Below are 17,902 nucleotides of genomic sequence, written 5' to 3'. Positions count from 1 at the left end.
CTGGTTTGCTTTTATTTACCTAAAAAACTTGAGGTTTTCCATAGACTCCCTTAATTCCAGACCTTTTTGCCAGGTAGAAGCCCCAGAGGTACCAGGTTTGAGGTATAGAAGTGTAACTTTTTTCCTGCCCTCACATTTCTTCCCCCTTTCACTCACCCCTGCCTTTAGCTAGACTCACTGATCAGCTGCTGCTGCTTTTTCCTGACAACCAAATAACAGTCTTCTTGATCAATATGGGAAGGAGTACCTGAGTAAAAGGGGGCAGAGCTAGAAAAGTAATGGGGTAGGAGGGGAGGTGTCATGGAGAGGTCCATGACAGAGGGAGGCATGGGATCTTGAAGCCTAAATTTGAGTTCAGGAAGGAATGGGAGCTGGGTTTAATAATGCAAAGGAGTTCTACTCATGTAATAAAATCAGATCACCCTTAGAATGTGAGAACTCTAGGTATGTATGTGCTCATAAGTTTGCATGAAGCCTATTTTAAAATCTGAATTCTAGTAGAGTCATGAGCTTGAAAAGAGACCTTAGCATAGTCCAACCACCTTCATTTTGTAGAGGAAACTGCCCAGACAGCAGAAGACAACGTTCCTTGAATGCTTGGAACTTTGCCGTAGATGTAGTTTCCTTCACATTACTTTTAGTTCCAACACCTCCCTCCTCTGCTTTTTTTTTTATTAAAATGAAAGTGATGGGTGCAGTAAGGTGGTTTGTAAACATGTCAAGCTTAAATATGGTCACGTTTTAATATAACATTTCAGTATAGACAAAATTTTCCAAGCCCTCACTAATGTTTGACCAAAACAGCACTATGCCCATGTAACTAAGGAGCCATTATAATGAAGTCTGACTTTGCTGGATAAGGGTCTGCAGTCCACAAACTACCTTTATACTGATGGCAGCTAGGTGTCACAGGGGGTGGTGCCTATGACCCACTTCGGAGTCAGGCTGACCTGAGTTTGAATCCTACCTTGGGTGTATTACTCTGGGCAAATCACTTAATCTTTCTGTGTTCCTTTACCTGAAAATGGGAATAAATAATATCTACCTTATTACTTCATATAAGGTTGTGAAGATCAAATGAGTTTAATATATAAAGCTCTTTACAAATCTTAAAGTACCATATAGGAATACTAGCTTTTACCTATTTTTCCATGGTATACTCTTTAGAAAAAGATAAATGGTAATGGTTCAATTTGTGTGTGTTTGTTCTCCCTTCAAGGAAAGAGTTCAGGGGCAGAATTGACCTGTAATGTCTGGTCTCCTTCCATTTCAGTCTTCAGTGTCTAGTCAGACCCCACACCTCCTTGTCATAAAGACCTCATATTCCTAGTCAAAGGAGTTTCTCTCTCCTCAGTCCTAACTTGAGAACACACTTGAGAAATGGCAGTTGGTCTGATACCCCCCAAAACAACTTCCTTGCCCTAATATGGATGGGTGGTGCTGAGGACCAAAGGGAAATTGCTATTTCTGTGAGTGTCCTTATACTCTTGGGCCCTAATAACCACATTTGGACAACAAATGGATCATTACCCAAGTCTGGTTATATACATATTTTGAGCCTTAGAATCTGGTAAGGTTCTGGGCTAGCTTTGTGGCTATAGAATAGGTTATTCTATGGATTTTTTTTTTAAAGGCATTTAATCTATTTTTCTTGCTAAGCAGCACCCAGCCCTGTCTAAGGAACCACACTGCTGTGCTCCTAGACTTACTTATTATCACTGTCTTATGAAAACAGTGCCAGCCAGCATTTTGAACAAGTTGGTCCTGGATTCATTGTTTTCCTTCACACTTTGATTGTGCCGCAACCTCTGCATACATCTTAGGATTGTTGAATCCCCAACCTCAGAAGAAAAAGTGTCTTTGTCATAGCTTTAAATGGCACCTCTAGGACTTTCTTCTGGGAAGCAAATGCCACGTTCATAAAAGTCTTGGCAGAAATTACCATCAACACCTAGAGACATTTATTTGATTAGTTATCTAATGCTAAAGGGGAGACAAGCTAGAAGAAAACCTGGATTCCTGTCCCACAGCACCCTCTACCAGATCCTTCTGGGGATGAACAAGCAGAGGTGAAACCTCTGCAAGAGGAAGAACTAACACCATTTTGTTCCCTGCCACCAACATCTCCCGTCCACCCTCACCACCACCACCACCACCACCAGCAGTTGCGGGCTAACAGAATACCAAGTCCTCATTCATCTTAAAAAGTTCAGTAACTTTTACATAAAATGACAAAATCACTTGCAATTGCTTTATGCGAAACCAACAACAGGAACTGTACAGCTAGCCAGGTTTAGCTTTAGAGTTGCATTGGTTCACCAGGATCTTCTTTGCCTAGTTCCAGCTGGGTCTGGAAACAGGAAGTTGTGAAATATGAACTGGTTTGAAGGGGTACTACCTGTGTAGCAGTTGGGCTGAAGGGAATCTCATGTACCTCCTAGCCTCCCCTTTAGGCTTAGTTCTTGCCAAAGGGAAAAAGGGCACCATGTCTCTATTTCCCTTTCCCAACACAATGCTCCTAGAAACATCTCCAAGACGGGAGGGACAACAAAATTCATTAGAAAAGGGTTGGAAGGTGTGGACTTTCAGAATGAGGTCAATCCCAACCAGGTTTATGAAATCAGGTGATGAGATGGGCTTGAGTTTGGACACAGACCCCAGGCAGGGCAAATTATAAATGTCCTTAATCTTACAGAGGGCCACAGGGACACTTAAGAGATACTGTGACTCTCTAAGTAAAGGACAGTAAGTGTACTCCTCAATTTTGGGTCATGGTCTGCCTTTGGGTCATTCTCTTTTTAAAATTTATTTGTTTTCAGTTTTCAACAATCACTTCTGTAAGTTTTAAATTTTCTCTCCCTCCCTCCCTGAGATGGCATGCAGAGTCGTTTTCTTAGCAAGGGATTTTCTCCTCTATCATTCTAACTCTACTTTGAGAGCCACTAACATTTCAGAATAGGGGAATGAAGAATGAAGTAAAATGTGCACTTACCCCTCCTGGGGGATACTTATACCCCTTCCACATTGTTCCTGCAATGAGAACCATCCAGAAAACCACAATCATTGTGGAATTCCTTGCAGGGTAGGGGAGGTGATGTGTGCAGTAATGTGGCTTGTGGAAGGTCAGATATGTGATTCCCCGGGTCCCTGGAGCTGAGAAGTCCTCATCACAGAGGGAAGGGTAGAAAGCCTGGCATGGTCACTTTAATCCCTGACAGGGTAGGCCTGTAGTGTCGCCTGAACTGAAGTGGTCCCTTAGGCATCACTGGGAGCATAACTAGGCCACCAATTGTGACATCTAACATGTGACACAGAGACTGTGACTTCAGCATCCCACCTACAGATACTGAACTAATGAAGAAGGGTCAGGGCAGAAGACTAGTATTTGGACTTGATCAGATAGACTGCTTCCTGGGTAAATGACCTTGGGCCTGAGCTGTTGTGGCATGGCTGGAGAAGGGTCTGCTTTCCCACAGACTAGCTCCATTAAAGAAATTGTGTGTACTTAGACATAACCAAAGTACCCCTCAACCCATTCACGTGCAAAATTGGTTTTTACCATCTGTATGAAATTAGATATCTAACATTTTTATATGAGTGACTTAAAAGGGCCAAAAACATCAGAATATCCAGTGGAAGAAACTAGATAAAGTGAAGGCATAGAAGTCATTCTACCTACTTCTATGAGGCTTGGCCAAAAGGAGAATAGAAATCTGGCCTTTCAGAAGATACACATTTTAAGAGTTCCAATCTCACTATGCAAAACAAACAGCCTGGGGTGTGGGTGGGGAAAGGGCAGGGCAGAGAACTGTTCTCTATAGCAGTAAAAGGAGGATAAAGTGACAACCAGCCTGATAGCCATAGTTTGTTGTTCTTCCCCCATGAAGAGCTGATTTATCAAAGATTACCCTCCTATCCCTCCCTGTATAATTTAAGTATAGGAAGATGAGAAAATCTTTGGGTAAGGGGTTCAAAATCATCTACTGCTCTTGTAAGGATGCCATCCTACTTGAGAAAAGTGAGCTATGGAATCTGGTGAACTGTTAAAACCCAGAAATTGACTACTTTCTCTACCAATGGGAAGCAGCCTGGAGTAACAGTGATGTGATGTGAAGAAATCAGGGTGGGATGGGAAGAAACCCAGGGAGAACTATGGGCCAATGGGAGGTGATAGGATGAGGCCTAAAGGTATAAGGAACACCTTACAGACCATAATAATGGAGTCATCCAGCCATCCAGAGACCTGTTATCTAGCACCATTTGTGCCTAACTTGCTGCATAATCTTGGACTGTCTTTCTACCTTAGTTTCTCCATCTCACAAAAGAGGATATTTAATACCTGGTCTTATATGGTTTTTGTGAGACCCATAGGCAACAGATGGATGGGATGAAGTATGAAGGATGATGCCTGGATTCAGAATATACATCATTTGACTAAGGACAGCACCTCCAGTGGGCTTGGTCCCATAGTTTCCCCGCTAAACTGATATGTCAGTGTTGTTCTTTCACTTGTTCATCAGATTCTCTGGAGGAAAATCACTTTGCACTTACCGCACCTGGGGGATATTTATACCATTTCCACACCACTCCTGCAATGAGAACCATCCAGAAAACCACAATCACTATGGAATTCCTTTCAGTGTAGGGAACCTGGGGTTCCCCACCAGGAAATGGGCTTCTCCAGACAATGTCTTATGGGGGGGAGCATAATGGGAAAGTTGGGGGTGAGAAGAATATGAAAGGCCTAAGTCAGTACTCACATGTCCTTGGCTTTATCCAAAAACACACTCCTCAGTCGACCTTTGCGCTCACGAATAGGATGAACAGGCTGTTCTATCCATTTTAGTGTGGGATGCTGGGCGAAAAGAAAACCAAGAGACAGGATCTACTCTACCCAGAGGCAGAGGGGGCTGCCTTCTATGGGGAATGGTTGGGGGCAAGGGGAAGAGAATGGGACAGAAAGGCCCCACCTGCCCCAAACTCTTCCCCCACTAGCTCTTTATGATGGGGCTGGCCCACCCTCCTCTCTCATCACTGGGATGAAAAAAATGAGTTTAGGAAGGCAGAGCATTCACTGACTCTCCCACTCCAAAAAAAATAAAGGTTACCTGGGGACCAATAGTCTGCTTTGGGAGGCTGGGTAAGGGCTGCAGATTCAGGAAAGGTCCCCTTCCCCTTTCCCCCATGAGGACCTGCAGGGGCTGGCCCAGTTGTTACTTACCATTGCTTCAGGAAATGCCCCCAAATAACATGCAAGTCCAACAAAAAGTATCCAGCCAACCACAATCATGATAGAGGAGATATTTGTTGGAGCTTTTGCACTCCGAACACTAGGGTGGTGACAGAAATTATTCACCAAGACCACGTTCCTGAACTGTCCTCTTCAAAGTCTCAGTTGTTAGAGATCTCACATGTCAGTTCCAGTCCTTGCAGGGCTCCAAAAGCCTCTCTGGTTCACATGTGCAAGTGCCTGGCCTGAGAGCATTGTGATGTCATGGGTCACATGGCCTGTCTGCATGACATCATCCCTACCACCCCTACCCCCTGAGAAACAGCCTAGCTGAGAATGGAGCAGCCCACCTATCCAGTGCTGTTAAAGAAAGAGCTTCTTGTCCCACTCTCTGCCTCAACATAGGGGCCAGGGGTATGCTGGAGTCATGGAGTCCTGAGCTCTGCCACTTAGCTGTATGACCTTGGACAAATCCACCCATCCCCTATGGGGGAGATAATGTAGTGTGCTTGGGAGTCATGAGACCCTGAGTTCTAATCGGCACTACCACTTGAATAAATCTCTGGGCCAAGTTGGGTTGGACTAAATAAAAGGAGGAGAAAGGGAAGCCCTTATATAGCACCTACTAAGAAACTGTCATAACTGCACCCCATCTTGTAAACCAAATCAATTACTGTTCTTCATTTTGTGCTGTTTCTTGTAAAATGTGTGTTTTCTGGTAAGTGGGGGACACAAACCACAGAGTTCTCTATTCCCTGAATGTGCTCAACATAAGGCTGAGACAGGGAGCTGGTGGGCAGAACACTGGGCAAACTGGAATGTTCCAGCCACAGAATTCTTTGTTCCATCTACAATTTCCCTGTCCCCAGATGTTCCAACCTCAACATCTTTGTTTAACTTCTCTCTTCAAACCTCAATTTCCCTGTTCTGATCAATCAGCTAATCAAAAAGAAGCAACACCTATGTTGTCCAAGATTATACAAACAAGCTGTGTTCCTCATGAATAGCTATAAAGATTCTCTGTTAGCCCTCAAAGGGTATTTTGGCTGCTGAAGAGCACTGGATCCCGTTTATTGGCAATTGTTAGCTTTGCTAATAAATTGTGCTCAGAACTTTGTTGCCTCAGTCTATCTCAGATTTCTATCCTTAACACTACTATGTGACAGGCAGTGTGCTAAGTTCTTTACAAATATTATCTCATTTTGATGGGGTACAAGCCCAAGCCAAGACCTTTTTCCCCTGGATCACAAGGGCTTTTGTCCCATTTGTCTGAAGGGCCCCTGAAAGCCTGGCCTTGGGGGATGGAGTTCCTTGGATTCCCCTTCCATTTTCTCCCAGCCTGGATACTCCCTATCTTATCAAAATCCAGTTGTCCAGATTATTTAGCATTCTCTTCATATTTCTACCTTTCATCCCAGCTTCCTTTTGATATTCCTGACTACTTAGCATTCTCTTGAAGTCCAAGTTGCCCAGGCTGGATTGTGGATTATGGATTGTTGGGACTATCAGCCAGTCCCATCGGGATCCTCCCTAGATTTGATCTACCCCAGACTAGTTGGCAACACCTGGATTCTTCCCTCAGTCTTTTTCTGTATTTAAATTCCATCCCACTTCCATGAAGGCATTCAGGTTTAATCCAGCACAGACTCTGTCTAGCTGAGATTCTATCTGGCCCACTTGTCAATATGAGCATTACAAAACATTAGGCTCCTTAAGAGTCAACCCAGCATGGTGAATCTTTAATAAACTTTGGTTTTCTTTGGCTTTAAGAAGCCTTGTGTGGAATTCATTCGAGCTGGACCTGGCATGTTGATATTTTGGGGTCCCCACATCACCTCAAACATAAACAATTTGATCCTCACTGCAACCCTATGAAATAAATGCTATTATTAGCCCCATTTTCAGTTCAGGGAACTGAGGCAGAGATTAGTTAAGTGATATGTCCAGAGTCACACAGCTGATCTGAGGCTGTATCTGAATTTAGATCTTCCTGACTCCAGGCCCATCACTCTATCCACTGCACCACCTAGCTAGCTAGCTCCAGAGCTATGATACTATGACCTTTAAGCTACCTTCTTTGCCTATGCCCTGTTTGATTTTGGACCAGTCACCCAACCCTCCTCTGTATCCCCTCTAAGGAATCTTTAATCTGTTTACCACCAGGCTCTTCCCTCTTAAACATATTTAAGCCTCCCCATTTGGGGGAAGGGAGGGGCAGAAAGCTAGCTTTGGATTATTTTTGCTTTGTCTCAAAACCTAATCATTTCCTTTCAGGCACAAACTTTTCAAATGTGTGATCTAGGATCCCCTAACTTTACTTCCTATTCATTCACTCCTTATTCCTTTTGATTTCCATTCCTACCATGTGACTAGAAATTCTCAGTCACCAAGGACCTCCAGGTCCAGTTCCCAGCTCTCATCTTCCTTCATTCTATAGCATTTCTCATTTGTCAAGCCCTTTCTCAAAATTCTCTGGCCCTTTGACATTCCTTCATTCCTTAGTTCATTCAATAATCATTTATTATATGCAAGGTGCAATGCTAAATTCTGATAATACAAGGAAATAGTTAAACAGTCCTCACCCTCAAGGAATTTATATCCTACTGGCTTCTATGACACTACATCCTCTTGGTTCTTTTTATCTGATCTCCCCTTTTCTGATTTCCTTTGCTTTCTTCCCCCTCCTATTCCTCTAATACAAACTCCATAATGGCTCTTTGATATTCTCTTTTCTAGCCATAATCTCACTTGGGGGAATTTGTCCTTAATCATCAGTCTTCTCAACTTGTACTGATGGGGTGCTTGGGTACATGTGCTTGGGGCCCAATTCTAAATCACATTTCTCGTTAAAAATCACGTTTCTTGACCTTATTGGACACATAGGGCTACCAGATTAATTGTACTAATGCTCAGCTTTTATCTCCTTAATCTTCTGCTTAAAAGCTTCTAAGCGGGGTAGAGGCAAGATGGTGGAGTAGAAAGGCACACATACACGGGCTCTCCCCACACAGCCCATAAAACACCTGTAGAGAGGGACTCTCAACAAATTTTGGAGCAGCAGAAGTGGAGAACAACAGAGTGGAGGAGATTTCCAGCCCAGGGTGACCTGAAAGGCCCATGGGGAAACACGAGGAGCACAGCCCAGCCAAGAACAGCTCTTGGGGCAGAATCTCCAGACCCAGCAGCAGCGGTCCAACCCACAGGTGCCAAAGGTCAGTGACAGGTTTTTTCAGCTGGCCGGGAAGGGAGAAGGGCCTTCCCATAGCTCCAGCCTCAGACAGCGGCTACAGTGGCCACATTGGGCAGGTACCAGCAGTTCCTCCGTGTGTAGAGGCCCTGAGGGAACTGATCTTTATCTCACACTGAATGGTGGCCCTGCCCATCCAGCTTATCTGAAAATCAGCCCCCAGTGCTGACTTGGTGGAAATGGAGACCAGGTGATTGTGGAGAGGTAACTGCGAAGATTCTGGGCACAAAAATCTCTTCCTACTCCCAGACCAGTGTACACACTTAATTGTGCCACCTTGGAGGAACTGAGATCTTGCAGATTCCCAGAGTATATCCTACTCTTGACAAAGGACCCAAAAGTCAAGTAACTAGTTGAGAAAATGCCAAAAAAAGGGGGAAAAAAATAAGACTATAGAAGGTTACTTTCTTGGTGAAAAGATATCTTCTCCCTTCCTTTCAGATGAGGAAGAACAATGCTTACCATCAGGGAAAGACATAAAAGTCAAGGCTTCTGTATCCCAAACATCCAAAATAAATATTCAGTGGGCTCAGGCCATGGAAGAGCTCAAAAAGGATTTTGAAAATCAAGTAAGAGAGGTAGAGGAAAAACTGGGAAGAGAAATGAGAGAGATGAAAGAAAAGCATGAAAAGCAGATCAACACCTTGCTAAAGGAGACCCCAAAAAAATGCTGAAGAAAATAACACCTTGAAAAATAGGCTAACTCAATTGGCAAAAGAGGTTCAAAAAGCCAATGAGGAGAAGAATGCTTTCAAAAGCAGAATTAGCCAAATGGAAAAGGAGGTTCAAAAGCTCACTGAAGAAAATAGTTCTTTCAAAATTAGAATGGAACAGATGGAGAGGCTAATGACTTTATGAGAAACCAAGAAATCACAAAACAAAACCAAAAGAATGAAAAAATGGAAGATCATGTGAAATATCTCATTGGAAAAACAACTGACCTGGAAAATAGATCCAGGAAAGACAATTTAAAAATTATTGGACTACCTGAAAGCCATGATCAAAAAAAGAGCCTAGACATCATCTTTCATGAAATTATCAAGGAAAACTGCCCTGAGATTCTAGAACCAGGGGGCAAAATAAATATTGAAAGAATCCACCAATCACCTCCTGAAGAGATCCAAAGAGAGAAACTCCTAGGAACATTGTGGCCAAATTCCAGAGTTCCCAGGTCAAGGAGAAAATATTGCAAGCAGCTAGAAAGAAACAATTCAAGTATTGTGGAAATACAATCAGGATAACACAAGATCTAGCAGCTTCTACATTAAGGGATTGAAGGGCATGGAATATGATATTCCAGAAGTCAAAGGAACTAGGACTAAAACCAAGAATCACCTACCCAGCAAAACTGAGTATAATACTTCAGAGGAAAATAATGGTCTTTCAATGAAATAGAGGACTTCCAAGCTTTCTTGTTGAAAAGACCAAAGCTAAAAAGAAAATTTGACTTTCAAACATAAGAATCAAGAGAAGCATGAAAAGGTAAACAGCAAAGAGAAGTCATAAAGGTCTTACTAAAGTTGAACTATTTACATTCCTACATGGAAAGACAATATTTGTAACTCTTGAAACTTTTTTCAGTATCTGGGTAGTTGGTGGGATTACACACACACACACACACACACACACACACATAGAGACAGAGACCACAGGGTGAACTGAATAGGATGGGATCATATCTTTAAAAAAATGAAATTAAGCAGTGAGACAGAAATATATTGGGAGGAAAAAGGAGAAATGGAATGGGGAAAATTATCTCTCATAAAAGAGGCAAGTAAATGACTTTTTAGTGTAGGGAAAAAGTGGGGAGGTGAGAGAAAAAACATGAAGCTTACTCTCATCACATTTGACTAAAGGAAGGAATAAAATGCACACTCATTTTGGTATGAAAACCTATCTTGCAATACAGGAAAGTGGGGGAGAAGGGGATAAGCAGGTGGCGGAAATGATGGGAGGGAGGGCAGTGGGAGGAGGGAGCAATTAGAAGTCAACACTCTTGGGGAGGGACAGGATCAAAAGGGAGAATAGAAGAAATGGGGGGCAGGATAGGATGGAGAGAAATACAGTTAGTCTTACACAACACGACTATTATGGAAGTCATTTGCAAAACTTCACAGATATGGCCTATATTGAATTGCTTGCCTTCCCAAAGGAAATGGGTGGGGAGGGAGGGATGAAGGGAAGTTGAAACTCAAAGGTTTAGGAACATCTGTTGAGTATTGTTCTTGTAACTAGGAAATAAGAAATACAGGTAATGGGGTATAGAAACTTATCTTGCGCTACAGGACAAAAGAGAAGATGGGGATAAGGGAAGGGAGGGCAGATTGGTGATAAGGGTAATTAGAATGCTCGGCGTTTGGGGATGGGGGGAGGGGAGAAATGGGGAGAAAATTTGGAACCTAAAATTTTGTGGAAATGAATGTTGAAAACTTAAATAAATAAATTTTTAAAAAAATCACTTTTCTCCCTAGCCTCAAAATACTGTCTCAGGCAGTTTCTCCCTCAAGGACACAGCCTGCCCTAGCAATATCCATTATCTCCCTTCCTGCTATAGTAGCCAGCAACACCTATAGAACTGATTAGTTTGAACCAGCTGTGTACTGGGTCATAATGACATTTACTACTCACTGACCAATCATATGTATCCTAGACTTAGACATACCTATACTCCCTTACATTAATCTTGTCTAACAAGACATTGACAAGAGAAGCCTGATTTTTCCTGGTCAGCCCTGACCTTTGGTTGACTTAGTGATATTTCAGGCCTAAAACCACACTTCCACGTAGGGCTCCCCCACCTTGGGCTATTTCCTGAAGAATTTTGGGTAAAATACCTGCCCTGTAGATATCAAAAGTGCATATTCTTTTAAAAACTGACCACTCCTTAACCACTCCCTAATCTCATCCCAAAACACCTATTTAGCATATTTGGCACAAGTAATACTATAGAATATACTATATAAACTTTCCCTGTACCCCTCTAAGTTTGTAGGTTCCCTAAGAACTCTTGCCCACTGGAAAGCATAATAAATCTTTACCTTGATTTCAACAATGCTTGAGTTCGTGAATTTTTCTCCAGACAACCTGCCCCTGGTACCCTGGTCTTTGTGGGGGTCTCACACTCCCTTTCCAGCCCTCATCAGTATCACCAGCTTGCCTTCTAGTCTCATATCTCCAGCTGTCAATCTGACATTATTTCACTTATTGATGAGTGAATGAAGTAATGGATAAATTTTTTAAAAAAACATTTATTAACCATGTTCAATGTACCAGCTACTATGGATACTGGTACTAAAGCAAACAGTCCCTACCCTCAAGTAGGGCATTAACAATTGCATTCTAACAGATAGAAGTTATATGTATTATCTATCTATCTATATCTATCTATCTGTCTGTCTGTCTGTCTGTCTATCAATCTATCTATCTTGACCAGGGAGCAATATTTTGGTTTGAAAAATTGCTGGGATGGTGAATGAAGCTAGACGGGAGCAGACTGACATATCCTTTTCCTTAAAAATGACTATGTTGATTTTATTATGGTTCTAGTACTGAAACGAGTAGCGGTGTGTAGAAGGCATGTGCTACATCAAGGGAATATGGACTGGGAAGTCAAGAGATGAAGCATGGCAGAGGCCTGCCTACATGTTAAAACAGATTACATCAAATGTACTGGGATAATGGTTAAATCTTCAAGCCAGGGAGTAAAAAACAAAAACATTGACTGCTTAGCCCCTGATGCTAGCAGCTCTTTGGATTCAGGGACTTTCCTTTGGGGATTTCCCCTTGGGCCTTCCTTTCTAAATAAGTTGTATCTACCTGGGAATTACAGTATCCTTTAAGTTTTCCATTACTGTTAATGAAAAAAAAATAATTCTCAGTATTGTCAATTTGAAAAAACCCACAACCTATAAAGTGCCCGACTCCTATATATGCATGGTTGTATACATATGCTCCTGGACCATCATTACTCCCCAGGACAGTTTCCAGTCTCTAATCTAGAGATAGGATGTGCTTGTAGTGTTCTGTAGGGTCCATCAGGCATCTAGGCTCACCTTGTTCAAACACGTTCCCCTAAAGAAGGGATACATGTGTAATTGACAAACCATGAGAAGTAAACTGGGCGGCTGGATACAGCACGCTGCCCTGGAGCCAGGAAGATTCATGATCTTAAGGAGTTCAAATCTAGCCTCCTGCTGTGTGACCCGGGCAAGTCACTGCATCCTGTTTGCCTCAGTTTCCTCATCTGTAAAATGAGCTGGAGAAGAAAATATCAAACCACTCCCGCATCTCTCCCCAGAAAACCCCAAATGGGGTCAGGGAGAGTGGGGCACAACTGAAAAACGATTGAATACATCTTTAAAAAACAACTGCATGGAGTCAGCTGAGCGCCTAATACATTAAGCCATTCCCAAACCGGCGAGCCAAGGCAAGGTTACCAAGGCGGCAGATGGGACCGTTCCACGCGAGCAGCAGCCGCGCTCGGGCTGGGGCCACCGGCTTCGCTAGGTCGACCAGCCGGCCCTTCCGTCGGGGGCGGGGCCGCGAAGCTGCGGGGCTGGATCCTCGTCGGCCGCCGTCCTAGGGCGGACCCGGAAGACACCTGTGAGGCGGAGGCTTTCATTGAGAAGACCATCCGTGCCGAGATGGAGTTAGATCGCGAGAGTCTGCGGCGGCAGCTGGGCAAGGTGCGGGGCCGAGGCAGCCCCGGAGTCGGGCACGGCGCGGAGGGTCCTGGACGACGGCCGGGGGCCAGACTGGGGCCAGAATCTGGGCAGGGTGGGCGGAGACCGGGCCGCTTACGGAGGGGGAAACTGAGGCTCAGAGGTCCGGCCAGTGTGAACCCGGGCCGGCCCTTGGAAGGTGGTTAGTGGTTAAGTGGTGCTCTTTTACCTCGCAGGCGCTCCCCTCCCCCGCGGAACTTTGAGTCCGTGACTCAACCAGCAGGTCCTGGGGCATTTAAGTACCTGCTAAGTGCCCCTGAGGCCGGTCCTGGGGCACTTAAGTACCTGCTAAGTGCCCCCGAGTGAACTTGGAGTAGGGACTGAGCGAGCGGCGGAGCCCCCTGACAGCGTCCGCTCCCCCTTCCCCCCCCCCGCACACGCACTCACACTCTGTCTGTCTGTCTGTGCCTTTCTGTCTCTGTCTCTCTCTCCCTGCTCTCCAGGAGCTGGTTCGCTAATGGAGGAAACTGCTTGCAGACACCCATGTACAAACAGGACAGACAGACAGACAGAATACAGTCAGAATACAGGCCTTGGGGGGGGGGGGCGGGGTTGGGAAAGACTTCCCGAACCAGGAGACTCGGAGGCCACGAGTCAGAGAAAAGGAAGGAGAGGATTCTAGCCATGGGGGGACAGACCCTGAAAGTGCCCAGATGGTAGAGTGCCTTGTTGGAGGAGGAGGAGGATGTAAAGTGTAAGAAGACTGGAAGGAGCCCGCCTAAAAGTCAGAGAGATTTTGTAGCTTATCTTGGAGTTTATTGGGGTGAGGGGTGTAGCAGCTGAGTGGAAGTTCATAATCATAACCCGGAGAGCCCAGAGACTTGAGGGAGGAAGACCAGCTACCAGAAATCCAGTGCAGGCAGTGTCAGAGAAGAGAAAGAAAACCTATATGAGATGTTGTGAAGGTAAAATTAACAGAGGTGGCAACAGATTGGATATAGAGGGGATAGGGAAGAACTAAAGAGGTAGTGACCATGGGTGACTGGAGATGGGATTAGGCCTTCTAGAGGAATAATCCAGAAGGAATAGTTCACAGGTTACAGAGAATCAGGAACCACAGCATTCTCTGTAGTCCTGAATAATGAAATAAACGTTTAGGGTAAAATCCTACAATGGATTTTACAGATCCATGAACAAATGTAAATATATCTAGGAATTTTAGAGGATTACAGTATTTACTGAGTGAACAGATAAATCACTTTTAGGCCACATTAAGGGCTTGTGAAAGATGAGTTCAGTTTTGGACATGATGAGTTAAAGATGCCTATGGGATATCCAGTTTTAGATCACCAAAGGCAATTGGAGAAGAAAGACTGGAGTTCAGGAGAGAGGTTAGGGCTGGATCAGTAGATCTGAGAATCAGCTATGTAGAGGTGGTAGTTAAATCTATGGGAACTGATGAGATTGAGTGAAACAGTATAGAAAAGTGGTAGTTATTATTTCATTGTAGGAATGATCCTTGAGGGTCATCTACAATTAGTAAGTGAGACCTGAATGAAGATCCAGCAAAGACTGAGAAAGAGCAGTTAGACAAGTAGGAGGTGGGAAGGAAAGAAAAGAATTCTCTTTAATTGAAAAAAAATTAAATAACCTGCTACAATAGCAATTTTTTTAAAAAAGAGAAACAAGTGGAGGCATTGAATGTAGGTGTCTTGCAAGGAATTTATCTGAGAAGGGGAGGAGAAATACAGAAGATAGTCTGAATAGTTGGATCAAGTAAGGGTTTATTAAAGATGTGGAGACACGAGTATGTTTTAAAAAGCAGAGATGGAGCCAGTAGATAGATTAAAGATTAGAGAGAGTGTGGACAATGTCTAGGGGAATTACCTGAGAAGATGGGAGGTGATGGAATCAAGAGTGCACATAGAGAGATTTGCCTTGGAAGGAGAAAAGTCACTTCTTAATTTTATGTAGGGATGAAGGATAAAATCGTGGAGGTGGGATGTCTGAATATTTTGAGAAGAGGAGGAGGGGAAGAGGGAGCTCTAGATGAATGGCTTTAATTTTTTTCAGTGAAATATGAAGCAGGGTGAATGGAGAGTAGGATTAAAGGGTGTCATGGGAGGCTTTTGAGGAGGTATAAAAGAAAAGACTTGGAGTAGCTGAGGTTGTGAGTGAGACAGTGAATCAGTTATGAAGATGTAAAAGAACTGATTACTGTATGGTCAAGGACAGAGTAGTACAGTGGATAGAAAACTGGATTTGGAATCAGGAAGACTCACCTTCTTTAGTTAAAATCCAGTCTCAGACATTTCCTAGGTGTGTCACCCTGGGTGCTTAAGTCACTTAACCCTGTTTGCCCTAGGTCCTCATCTGTAAAATGATCTGAAGAAAATCACAAACCATTCCAGTATCTTTGCCAAGAAAACCCCAAAATGGGGTCATGAAAAGTTGGATAGAATTGAAAAATGGCTAAACAGCAGCAACCGTCAGTTAAGATTTTGTAGTGGAACCAATCAGTATAGTTTGTGCTATCCCCTCAGCATCAGAATAAAAGAAAAGGAACAGATGTCATTCAAGGTTGGGATTGGTAAAGCATAATTGATGATAGGATGCAGTAGTAAGGATTTAAGTGTAAAAGATAGTGTAGAGTGGAACTAGTTCACCAAGGTATTGAGATAGGAAAAGAACTGAGGGGTAGAGGGATTTGGGTTAAGACTGTTGAGGGGGTGTCAGTATGTACCTTGAAGTCCCACAGCATGAGAGGAGGAGTTGTGGTGGAAACACTAAACCAGACACTGAATTCATTGAAGAATAGAGGGGAATACCATGGGTGTAGATAGATATGAGCCACCAGAATCTGGATTGGGTGTTAAAGTTGAATAGCATGAACCTCAAAGGAGAATTGCTGAGTGCTAGCTGTAGGGGGGAGTCTGGTAGTGTCAGTGGGAAACAAGTGTTCTGATTCCCTGACCTTGGTATGATGGAAAATGCAACTAATATTGGAAAGGGAGCTGTGTCTCAGTGAGTTCTAGAAGATAGGAAGAGTGAGGAGAACAGTTTAAAATGAAAGCCACTCAGTTCTGGAGCAGGCATTCTAGAACACAGTGGGAAGGAGTGGGCAGATCTAGAAAAGGATTCTGAGGGAGATAGGAATGGGGAGGTGGGGTAGGGGGCAGGGTATGTACACAGCAGCTAGGGTTCAGAATCACTAGTGTATGAAGAGTATAAAGGGAGGGGAGTATGCCAACCATTGAGGAATGAATCCAAGCAGAGTATTAGTGATTAGAAATAGGTGCCTGATTAGGCCCTTTAAGTTCCTCTGGCAAGGTACTGTTTCCTAGCAGGTGTTGATATTATACTGTAAGAGGCGTGCCTCACAGCAGGCTGCAGTTTTTGGAGGTATGGCCCAGGTGAATCCAGTAAGGAAATAAGTAGGCCAAAGAAGGGCTGGGTGGATGGAGCTCTGGTGGGGGTTAGCTTCTGGAGAGGGAAATGGCCCAGAGGCAAGGATAGAGGTGCCTGGTTTGGGGCTGGAGCAGAGCACTAGGGAAATTTGGCCTCAAAGAGGGTAACTCCAGCTGATTCAGGGTGCTCTGAAGGCCCTGGGGTGAAGACAGTAGCTAAGAAATTTGTGACTGGGATCTGGGTCTTTTTTAAGGCACGTTCTACCTCTCTGGCCAGAACATGTCATTCATATGTAATCTTGGTCCAGAAATTCAAGTCCTCTTTTTAGATACTATCTCCTTGACCATCTACTCCTTTTTTTCTGTGGCCCCTACTTTTGATCATCTGTAAAGATAAGAGCACTATACTCCTTTGGCCTTTCATTTCTTGGCCAAGACTATACTCCCCAGCAGCGCTTTTCAGGGTCTTTGTTCTTGTCATCTGGTTTGACAAGTTTTAGGAGGTTCTTTGTTATGTCCTAAATATATGACTCGGGAAGACAGCATACCTCCCTGTTGTTATCAGGTCAACAAATAACTTCCTTAGTACTCCTTAGCAAGGATCGATATAGTACTACTTCTTATCTCTTCTGACTCTTATCTCTCCTTCCTGTAGGTCCAAATCATCTGCTGGAAGATAAGCAACTCCTTCCTCCTCCGAAGGTTCAGATCCCCCCTATTCATACTTATTGCTTTGCTCAGACTCCCAAATCTGAATTCATTTTTTCCCCAACCTCAAACTGACCCCTGCTATATATACACCCTACAGGCAGCTGTGGAGTGCCCAACTAGGCAAATATCTGGCCTCTGCACCCCTAGCAAATTTTGGTTGAGAATAACAGTCTTGGTTATAATTTCTTTCTGATTTGGGGTTGTAATTTTTCTTTCTTTTCAGTACAAATTCAGGGATCTAACTGTGGAAGAATTAATGAAAGTAAATATGTCCTATCCAAATTTCAAATTCTCCATGGACACTTATGGTAAGAATCATATCCCCCTTTTTGTGTGTTTTTCTGAGTGTTGATTTTAGAGACTTTTGAACTTAACATAATTTTTCTTTTTTTGTCTTTTAACATCTGATTTTAAATTTTTTGTTTCCTATGGTTTTTGAGGAAACAAGTTAACACAGTTCATGTTATTAGTCTTGATTGCTACTAACATTTTAGTTATTTTGTATCATATTTTGGATTAAGAACAGATTTGTGAATAAATGTTCTGATCACAATCTCCTGTCTTTCCATCTTTCTTATTGCCTAACTCTCATAAGTCTGTTCTCTTTGCTGTCTCTCCTATTGTCTCTTCATCCCTCCCTGTTCAA

The 17,902-nt window shown here is 43.4% G+C and overlaps 2 protein-coding genes across 7 annotated transcripts in view; one reads left to right on the top strand and one right to left on the bottom strand.

The window, feature by feature from the left end:
• Positions 1-2,194: 2,194 nt before the first annotated feature.
• MISFA (mitochondrial sheath formation associated) lies at positions 2,195-6,014 on the bottom strand. 2 transcript variants are annotated; one of them, XR_011969376.1, is made up of 6 exons: positions 5,857-6,014; positions 5,222-5,475; positions 4,761-4,855; positions 4,552-4,589; positions 2,993-3,030; positions 2,195-2,350 (listed from the first exon to the last, which is right to left on the bottom strand). XR_011969376.1 is itself a non-coding variant. In XM_072619667.1 (5 exons), the coding sequence occupies exons 2-4, from the start codon at positions 5,288-5,290 to the stop codon at positions 3,009-3,011; spliced, it is 186 nt and encodes a 61-aa protein (XP_072475768.1). In that variant the 5' UTR covers positions 5,291-5,475; positions 5,857-6,013; the 3' UTR covers positions 2,195-2,350; positions 2,993-3,008. The 2 variants fall into 2 exon arrangements, 1 of the variants encoding a protein (XP_072475768.1); XM_072619667.1 differs by lacking the exon at positions 4,552-4,589 and having other exon boundaries at positions 5,857-6,013.
• Positions 6,015-13,050: 7,036 nt separating this feature from the next.
• The window catches only part of UEVLD (UEV and lactate/malate dehyrogenase domains), a 55,899-nt gene continuing 51,047 nt past the window's right edge, over positions 13,051-17,902 (top strand). For 4 of the 5 annotated variants that reach the window (XM_072619651.1, XM_072619653.1, XM_072619654.1 and 1 more), the window contains exons 1-2: positions 13,051-13,162; positions 17,480-17,564. In XM_072619651.1, the coding sequence (XP_072475752.1) occupies positions 13,121-13,162; positions 17,480-17,564 (127 nt within the window). In that variant the 5' untranslated portion in view covers positions 13,051-13,120. Of the gene's footprint in view, positions 13,163-16,521; positions 16,541-17,479; positions 17,565-17,902 lie in introns of those variants that run through there. The other variant, XM_072619652.1, reaches the window with a different exon arrangement.

The sequence above is a fragment of the Notamacropus eugenii genome, chromosome 6 (genome assembly GCF_028372415.1).
Source record: "Notamacropus eugenii isolate mMacEug1 chromosome 6, mMacEug1.pri_v2, whole genome shotgun sequence".
NCBI classification, from domain to species: domain Eukaryota; kingdom Metazoa; phylum Chordata; class Mammalia; order Diprotodontia; family Macropodidae; genus Notamacropus; species Notamacropus eugenii.
Note: the sequence above shows the minus strand (reverse complement) of the source record. Positions and strands in the feature narration are given on the sequence as shown.